Genomic DNA, 9,230 nt, shown 5'->3' with positions numbered 1-9,230 from the left:
TGCGGGTCAAAAACTTTTAATTTCTTGTTTGGCAAGCGGATTCGTGTTATAAATTTCCAGCACTTGACCCAGCACACCAGCCGACAATGTATGTGTGTCTATGTGTGTGTGCGTGGTAATTGTATTGGTATTTATATTTGCCAAAGTGGCCACTGCTAAGCTGCTCTCATAAATCACCCAAAGCCTGTGTAGAGTGGCAATTAATGCAAAGCAGCCAAGGAAACAGTTGCCGCTCGATAAGACGGCCAGCCGTTGATGCTTTTCTATTGCTGCTGCTGCTGCTACGCTTGCTGCTTTCCATAAACAATTTGCAATAAAAATGCAGGCCAAATGCTGAGGCTGCTGCAATAACAATGGGCAAAAAAAAATATATATATATAATATGAAGCACGAATTAGCCAGAAAGTATGCAACAGAAACGGCAACAGGAAGCGGACGCAATAAAATATGCACCAACTGCCAGTTGACTGCGACGTGCAGAGTGTCGGGGCAAGACGATAACGATAACGATAACAATAAACTGGGTTCAGGGGCTGCACGTGCACAGTGAAGAAAGCACCAACGCTCGCTCGAATGCACTGCGTGCGTTAGCATTAAGAGCTCAGCAATGCCAGTCGCCATTTTAACGTGTACAGCACCGAGCAGCGTGGGATATTTCAATGCCGCTTAACAGTTCCTCGAAGACTCGACCTACACGAACTGTTCTATAAGCAAGCGTAAACTTTATTTCATATATACAAAACTTGGCATTCTGCAAGAACTGATCTGGCTTTAAAGTCAATTAGCTTTTAGCAGTCAAGCAACGCATGATTTGCCCATTTAATACAGTCTTATGAATAATTATTATCGAAACAACTAAGGTGTGTGCCCAGCTCATCCAAAAAGACAGTATGAAATTGTCGTGTATCTTTGCAGCTGTCAAATGTGTTGCATAAATTATGCAATATTCAAAAGCTTGAGATGCCAGCTCTGTGCTGGGGCAAAGAGGTTCATGGTTCATCTGAGCTTGGCTCCTTTAGCGATACATTTGCAGAAGTGTCGCCTTAAAAATTCGATGGTGTGTGTAATGTGTTCTGTTTAGTATTTAGGCAGTCGGGTGTTGGGTGTTGGGCACTGGGCGTCGCATTTCTATTCGTCAGACGTCATGTATATGATAGGTGACACTTGCTACTAGCTTGACAAACACAAGGATTATGCAAATGAAGTTAGTAACGTTCGGAATTCATAAACATTTCTATATTTCATGAGCACTCATGAACATTTATGCAGCACTCTGTGCGGGCATTGCAAAGGCAAAAACAAACGTTGTTTGTGTTATTTTTACCGTCCTCTTGTGTTGTCCGCATATGTGTGTTCTGCTGCATGTTTTTATTGGTTGTTTGAGCCAAATGACTTGGCCGTACGTGTTTGCAAATGAATTGCGAAGTGTTTCCATGAGTTGTATGTCGCCCCATCTGCTGCTTGCTGGCCTAGTGAGGAATGCCTTTGAATATTTTAGTTTGCAATTGAATGCAGTCAAACTTTGCCTAATTCAATCACCTGAAACCAAAGCAACTACTATTCTCACAATTAACTAACTTCGACCATATGACACTAAAGATTTTATCTGATTATCCTTGCAAAGGACAGCCAAACAAACTAACAGTTGAGGCGCCGCAGATGGCAAACAGTCAAGGCAAAATAAAGGTAAAACACTTGGGGCGAAAACAATGTGCAAAAATAAGTAAATCCAAAGCCAAAAGCAAAGCCAACAGCCCAGCTCCCAGTGCCCGCTGGAACAATGCCTGACCAGTTGGTCACCTTTGTGGACTTGGTTGCTAGGTGACAGAGACAGCAGTGAATCAAGCGCCAACCGAGAGTTCAGCAAGGAAATCGCATTATATGCTTACCTCGTTCAGCTCAGCTCTGGGTCCCTATTATATTTTGTCGTTTCTCTGCGAACCTCGCAGCGCTATCTTCTCGCTATAGCCGCTTTGTTATTTCGATTTTATTTTTTTTTAACGATGCTCCGTCTTTGATTGTGCACCTTTTTCTAGCTGATGCGGCCCCTGCAGCTGCTGCCCTATCGAGGGGGTTATAAATATGAGAAAGCATTTCATAAGATATCCTTAATTAAAGTAATTTCCTCTCCTCTGTGGCTGGGTCAGATTTACGACGGGTTTGGTTTGGCTTTGCCGCTCGAAGCGTGTGCACATACTGAAATTAAATTTGCAAAGAAGAGTAAAAGGAAATAAGCTACGTAACATAAAGGTGCGACCGAAATATGGCAGCACAATGACCCCGTTACGCACACTCACGCAGACAGACAGCTTGGGCGAGGAGGAGACAGAGGAGGGCAACCACACATGTATGCCACCCCATGGTAAAGGGTTAAGAGCGAAGCTTCATATGGCCATTAACATGAAATTTTTAACAACAGCCACGCAAGAAGCTCGGCGGTTCACCTGGACGACATTCTTGTTAGCATTTTTGTTTATCGTGTTGTTGCTGTGCTGTACCTGCTGTGATTGTGGTGGATAGTGGGTAGTTGGTGATTCCAAACGACATAAGCAACGTCGAGGTGCTGCAACAGGAGCAGCTTTTGTCATTGCTTTCAATGGATCTCTGACTTTTCCTTTATGCCTCTCCCATGCTATGCTTTTTTCATTCATTGTTGCTTTCGGACTGCGGCGTTTTGTTTTTAAGCTCTGAGCCCTTAGTTTCTCGGACTATTCTTTTCCAAGCTCACCTCGCCTGCTAAGCCAGCACCTGTGCCATAAGTACTCAAAGCAGTAGCTGCACCATGCAACAACAATAATAATATAAGCAGCAAACGCAGCAGCTGCAACGGGACTTACCCTGCCGCAGTTGCTGTTCTTCTCATCTGGACGTCGTCGCACAGGATACGACGCTTATTTATCGCTTTTTTATGTGATATAAGCGTTTCGCAATTGGCAACGTAAAACATTAAATTTATTGTGGGAGAAATTGAGATTGCAATGCGAACAATATCAACCAACTATAGCAGGCGTGCCCCATGGTAAATGGTAAAAGCAATGGAAACCGAATCAAAACGTAATTGATTCGCCTTGGCAGCTCCGATGACATTTAAGGTTACAGCTTATTATTTTGCATAACCAAAGGATTCGTAACGCACAGCTGCACCACTAAATAGCAAAAGTTTGCCTGAGATCAGCTTAGTTATTGGCAACACTTTCAACGAAAAGGCTGCCAAGTCAACCCAATACAATCATGCAATGTTTTCTACTGGTGCTTTTACTTGTGAGTAGAGCGATGGCGATAGAGGAATTGGAGGGTCCTGAGCATCCGCTTAAACTCTTGAGGAGTGTCAATAATATAACAGATCAAGTCGACACCAGACTTGTGAACAAGCCTTTCACGGAGTGCAAGAAAACTGAGATACTGATCGTCAATAGGGGATGTGTTAATCGTAAGCAATATATGCTGGGTGTACTCCAGCGTTCCTGGTCTGACGGTGATGGTTCCAACCCCACTGCTGGAAGTCTCAGCAGTATGGTATGCGCCATTAATGAGCTGCAAACGTCTTCTGGCTGTGAGCCACTGCCGCGCGACGATCAGACTCAGCGCCCACCAGTACTGCCGAACTATCTCTATGGAAATCAGGTGTACAAAAACAAACTTTCTATACCCGATACGGATAAGGCGGTTCCATTTAATCCAGCGGGTAATTCAAATGGTCTACGTCACAATTCAGGGAGTGCAAATCAATTTGACGCTGGAGATGTGGTCCAAGTTGTAGAATCTACTGGAAATATCGAAGCAGAAAACAGCATTGAGCATGTTATTGGCCATAATCGGCCGAGAAAATATTCATTTTTGCCGGGCAGGCTGCTTACTACCTACCGAAAGTGTCGCCCCTATGAGGTTTTGGGCATCAAAAATCGTTGCATTCGAAAGAAGGGTAAGGTTGGATTCTACAAGCACAAGACTCACGTGTATGGAGTACAGAATCGTCATCGTCATGGGGCGATATACGACAAGAACAACGTAATTCACATTTTTCCTCAGGAATATCAAAAATAACAACTCAATAAATTACTAAAACCAGATCAGAAACTGGACCTTTTCGTTATTTTCTTTGAAGAGTTTGTAGTTTATTTACACAGAGGTGCCACGTAAGTAATTTAATCAAAGTAATTTAAATTTTGTTTTAAGCCCGACCATTTCGTTTAACGACTACCAATTTCATAGGCCCCTTTAATGGCATTGACAGCAAATTGGATTTTTGCCTTAAGCTACTGAAAAACAAATTCAAATAGATACGTGCAGAGGTTCCTTGGGCTTCGAGTGATGTGCTTGTAAATGAGCTCGGTTATTTTATAATATGTGCAAGGCTTAGAAATGTAAGAGCATAATTAAATAGGATTTGCGCCTTGGGTTACTGAACTCAGCACCGCTTTGGGCTTAAGGCAGTAGATGGGTTGTGGAAAGACATGGGAGCTTGTATGATTGCGCAACGGATTACCGGGCAGCTGCAAAATGGATGGCTTTGACATGCTAATTAGTTAACCTCTCGCATAGTTTCCTGCCAGGCGTAACCGTATTTTATGTACAACAAAAGCGCACAAATGTCTACGTAACGTTGAAGTGTAAGGGTCGGCGTTGGTGTTGCTCATACGCCACGTTTGACAGACCTCAGACGATACAAAGCGTTTAAGTGCCAGCCACCCGACACCAAACATGATGAATAGTTCTGCAATAATTACATTACTTGGCAGTTTCATGTTCACTCCTGTCGAAAGAAAGTCACACGTGGCTGCGCTTCTGGGCATGTATAGATGTACACAACTGTATTCGGGTGTTATTATTATGCCAAGTTGTGTATGCGATTTGCTGTGCAAATAGTGGGCCATCAATATGAGCAGCTGCTGGCTCAACATTAATCATATTCAGTGTTAATTAATCAATTAATTATGTTCTTGAAACTGTAAATTTGTCGCCTTGTGCTTAGTCAGTCTGCAGCTAAGATTCCTGATTCATAAATTATTGCCAACATTCTCATCTATCCATCTCTCTGTCACTCGATAGCATCCAATTCAGAAGTTTGTAATCTGAATAGCATTTACTCCAATGCTTATTATATTAAAGTACTTATAAGAGGCATAATTGGACGGATTATTAGATTGCATTTGTGCTTGGCTCTGTCTTCTAAATCTGTTGATTGACAAATATAAACTCAGCTCAAGGCATACCTTAATCTATCTGTTGATTATAATTTTTGCCAGTATTTTAAATATTTTGTGTCGCCTAGCTAGCGCTCTGCGTGCAATATTGCATATATCAGCTCTAAAAATATAAAGCGCATAGCTTCGCAAATTGTCAGCGTGAAATCGAAATTCATAAAATATGGAATATTGAAATATTTAAATCGAATGTCAATAATGTCTGTCTGCCCGCCAGCAGTTGGCGAGCCTGGCTGTCAATAAATTGTAGAAACGATTCTCCTCAACTTGCAACATTTTCAAATATTCTCTAGCGCACACACAGCGAGGCATTGTGTGAGATATGTGTAAGTAGTGTTTTCTTTGTAGCCGTGTTTGAAATATCAAATGTTCTATTGGGCCAAACTTGCATTGAAATATACTTTGTGCTGATGTGCAGCAGCTTATGCAAATAAGCATGAATTCCTGTCGATTTCCCAAACTCACACGCTAAGGGAATTTTCATATTTAATATAGTTCGTGTAAGAGGCTAGAGTATTGAGTTAGCCTTGATTATTTTCCTAAATTAGTATTCTATGCCAGTTATCGGAAAACAAAGGCCACTTAGATGACAACAAACGTAGCTGGAATTAACTTGATTGCATGTCGAAACGGAAAGTATCAATGTGAAGTGAAAATTAGATGTGGAATATGGCTAAACATCCTTAAAGTTGTTCAAAATATACATCAACTACTGTTGAGTTTCATTGTCAGCTGCTGCTCGTTAATTGATGTGCTTTTGCCGTCGCGTTTACTCACGGGTATTTGCATATTGTTGTTTGCTTTGGTAATTAAGTTACCAACTTATTTAACGTGTTTATGGTGCTTACACAACAATTTATTTACCATAATATTTGCCAGCGTTTAAGCCAAACTGTTATTATTGTTGTTGTTATTATTGCTGGAGTTCCGCTAATATTATTACAACTGTGATTCGTGGGCTTTATTCTGCGCGCAGATTTGTGGCGATTTGAGTTGTGCAAGCAAACGAATGAAAAGTTAAAGCAAAAAAAAAAACACCAGAACCTTAAACAATAATAAAACATTCAATTAAGCGCAGCACGCTGTGGCTGTTCGGGTAATTACATAAACGGTTTATTTATTTTCGCTCGCCTAGTGCCTGACTGACTGAGTGACAAAAATGATTTTCACTCGACTGCCGCTGTGTTTTATATATTAAATTAAATGAAATGTCCAACTGCCGCTACACAGTCAGTGCTGCTGTAAATTGTCATAAGAACAAGCTCATAAAAGTTACGCATACGCCATGTAACCCCTATGGAAGCACGTCGCGACGCCGACTAGTTCGAATGGCATCTTTCAGATGTTGAACAAACGTGGCCAAACATGGCCCATGAAATACCTTACTCATTGGCTCAACAAGCCAGAGTGCTTAGTCATACGCGGAGCCACACACCCACACACTGGCACATTCAGTCACTCATATCGTCGAGTTTGTATTTGTATCTGGTAGACATTTAAGGGGCTGTCACTTAATAGATGCAGACACATACTGAGCATATCCTGGCGTGGCTTGGCCTGGCCTGGGCAAGACTTACTGGTAGCAGATCCTATACTTGTTCAAAGAATGTTGATGATTTTGATGTTATTTGAAAGCGTTATGCGTGACGAAACGGACGCTCTTAAAAGCCACAATAACTAAACGCTTGAAATGAAGCCAAAAGTCGCCGGACTTTGCTTATAAGCAGTCCGAAAGGGACATCAAAATATTCATGGTCCTCCAGTACTGGCCTTCTGGTGTCTGGTGTCGTCCTGGTTGGCGGCGTATGCAGCGCTCGCCATGGCACATTAAGAAGGACTCTTTCTGGTTGTAAATTCTACTATTTTATGCGCTTTTTGTTACGCACTGCTAGAGCAGGCGGCCGGACAGTGCCAAGCATTGCGTTGAGCTAGAGCATTGCCACGCCCCTATTATAAAGACGCCAGCCAGTAGGAGCAAACGCCAAGGCAATGACAGCAGCAACATAACCTCATTATTTTAATTAGATGCGAGCCAGGAGTCTAATCATGACTTCGTGCCAATTCGCCAGTTAGCAAAGTGGTCACCAATGGGCCAGCTGTGTAGCATTTAATTAAATTAAGTAGATGTCATATTGTCATTACAGTTGTTTTTGAACATTTTAATGCATTTTAAATATACAATTTACAGGCACAGATTGAGTGTGGGAGAGGAAAGTATTAGCATATATACATTCATATATAAATTCATAATTTACTGGAACATAATTAAAACCAGACGGACAACATGACGTTAGCGTCGCATGGTTTGACTGTGCCCAGCAGGCCGATCAAATATCAATAGCTAATCCACTGGGAAGCCATATGCCAGATGGGCATGCAGCCCCACTAAGTTCGTACAGCACGTAACCTGCGGCCGACTGAGACATATTGCGTTAGGCCACAAACGCGCTGGCCCCGATATAAAAAATGAGGCATCGTGGCAAAGGACTGATGTATAGTCTATATGTCAAATACATCAAACTTGGGTAGCTGTTTGGCCTGGCAGCTAAGCAAACATAGGCCCAGCAGTGCGTCGAGAACTGAGTCGCTGTCTGAAATGTGTATATCATTTGGATTGATTGCCAAGCCCGAAAAGCTAGGCCATGATGCGTCTTTGTTTGTTTGTAACTGTCGGTACGATGGCTGGAACACGGCCTGGGCTTAGGACTATGCCTTGGCCGTGTTTCCGTGTGTGTGTTTGGGATTCGTGGTCTATGCCCAGTGGAAAACGAAAGCGGCGGACAAGCGAATCCTTCATATGCTTTCGTTGTCACACTTGGTTTGGTGGCACGTGCAGAGACGTAGATGAGTTATGAAATGTGACGCTGTTGTCTTTGAGGGTTGTGGGACGTGCAGCAGGTTTATTAATAAATCAAAGCCTAAAACTTTATTCCCAATATTAGATTCATAAAAGCTAGCGCTACCAAATGAGACATATATAGATAATAATTAACTTGAAGCTTGCATTGTCCTCCTTAAGTAATTTTACTCTTTTTTTTTATCGATTTAATAAACTGCAGGAATAGCTTTGATCTGAGAGAGCTATAAATAAATATAAAGTTATATACATATTGATTTGTATTTATAGTTTTCAAGTACCACAGAGTACTTAAGTACACTTAAGTATTTTTTTAAAAATGAAAATATATAAAACAACTCAAGCTGACATTTCGGCAATAGTGCAAAACAATGCAAGATACAAGTACACTGTGACACGCACAGAGATACAAACTATGTAGAGCACACATACATATACCAACATACATATGCTGGGACGGGATACTCGTAGCAGCGAGCACTTGAAGGCACCACAGAAAGCCAGCGGAAAGATGTCGACGAAGTGCAAAGCGCTTCAAACGATTTTCCGCAAAGTTGACTGCTCCTTGCAGTGGAAGGTGTTTCAGAGTGCCTGTAAGCGTATATTGGTGTGTATCGGTGTGCATGTTTATGGCCACAACAGAGACAGCTGAAGAAGCAGCAATAGCAGCAGCATCAGCAGCAGCAACAGAGCCTGAAATACAATTTTCGCCAAAAGCCTTTAGGTATTTCACGCCAGCAAAATATGCGAGTATGTTAGACAGGCGTGGGTAAAGAAGATCGCCGAGCTCGTGTGTTGCCAACTTCACACCCAATGGCGGCAAATTTTTGGCAACAAACTTGTATGTGCGACTAAGATGAAGCAGGACTAGCCGAAAGGCGAGCAGAATAAGAAGAGAATGAGAATGTTTATGTTCATGTGTATGCGAAGAGTCTACCAAGGGCCAAGTGGAAGCTGAGGTGTGTCTGTGTGAGTGTGTGTGTGGCAGTCTGCGAATTTATTGCCTAGGGAAGCATATCCTTAGCTGTGCGGCGCTTTTTGCGTTGCCGCCACCAGCGCTGCAACATGTCGCAAAGTTGTCGAAGCGTGGGCGGCTCAGCTGCCGCTGCAGCGGGAATAGACTCTCGTAACTTGGCTAACAGCAAGACATCAAAAAAAAAACCTAGAGC

The 9,230-nt window shown here is 42.3% G+C and overlaps 1 protein-coding gene and 1 long non-coding RNA gene across 3 annotated transcripts; one reads left to right on the top strand and one right to left on the bottom strand.

Moving 5' to 3' along the window:
• Nucleotides 1-787: 787 nt before the first annotated feature.
• On the bottom strand, nucleotides 788-2,829 carry LOC111601482. Of its 2 annotated transcripts, none has more exons than XR_002751554.2 (3): nucleotides 2,499-2,829; nucleotides 2,292-2,444; nucleotides 788-2,196 (listed from the first exon to the last, which is right to left on the bottom strand). It is a non-coding gene; the product is annotated as an uncharacterized LOC111601482 (long non-coding RNA). The 2 variants fall into 2 exon arrangements; XR_002751553.2 differs by having other exon boundaries at nucleotides 789-2,196; nucleotides 2,298-2,444; nucleotides 2,499-2,824.
• A 359-nt stretch (nucleotides 2,830-3,188) lies between these two features.
• On the top strand, nucleotides 3,189-4,071 carry LOC111601486. The gene has a single exon (XM_023318074.2). It carries the CDS (start codon nucleotides 3,232-3,234, stop codon nucleotides 4,042-4,044), a length of 813 nt encoding a protein of 270 aa, XP_023173842.2. The 5' UTR covers nucleotides 3,189-3,231; the 3' UTR covers nucleotides 4,045-4,071.
• Nucleotides 4,072-9,230: the final 5,159 nt, after the last annotated feature.

The sequence above is a fragment of the Drosophila hydei genome, unplaced genomic scaffold, assembly GCF_003285905.1.
Source record: "Drosophila hydei strain 15085-1641.00,03,60 unplaced genomic scaffold, DhydRS2 tig00000063-arrow-pilon, whole genome shotgun sequence".
Lineage (NCBI taxonomy): Eukaryota > Metazoa > Arthropoda > Insecta > Diptera > Drosophilidae > Drosophila > Drosophila hydei.
The sequence above is the reverse complement of the archived record's forward strand: the minus strand, read 5'-3'. Positions and strand labels throughout refer to the sequence as shown.

Bases quoted from the DNA above. Each gene is read 5' to 3' on its own strand.
- LOC111601486 (XM_023318074.2), top strand. From the start codon at position 3,232: ATGCAATGTTTTCTACTGGTGCTTTTACTTGTGAGTAGAGCGATGGCG.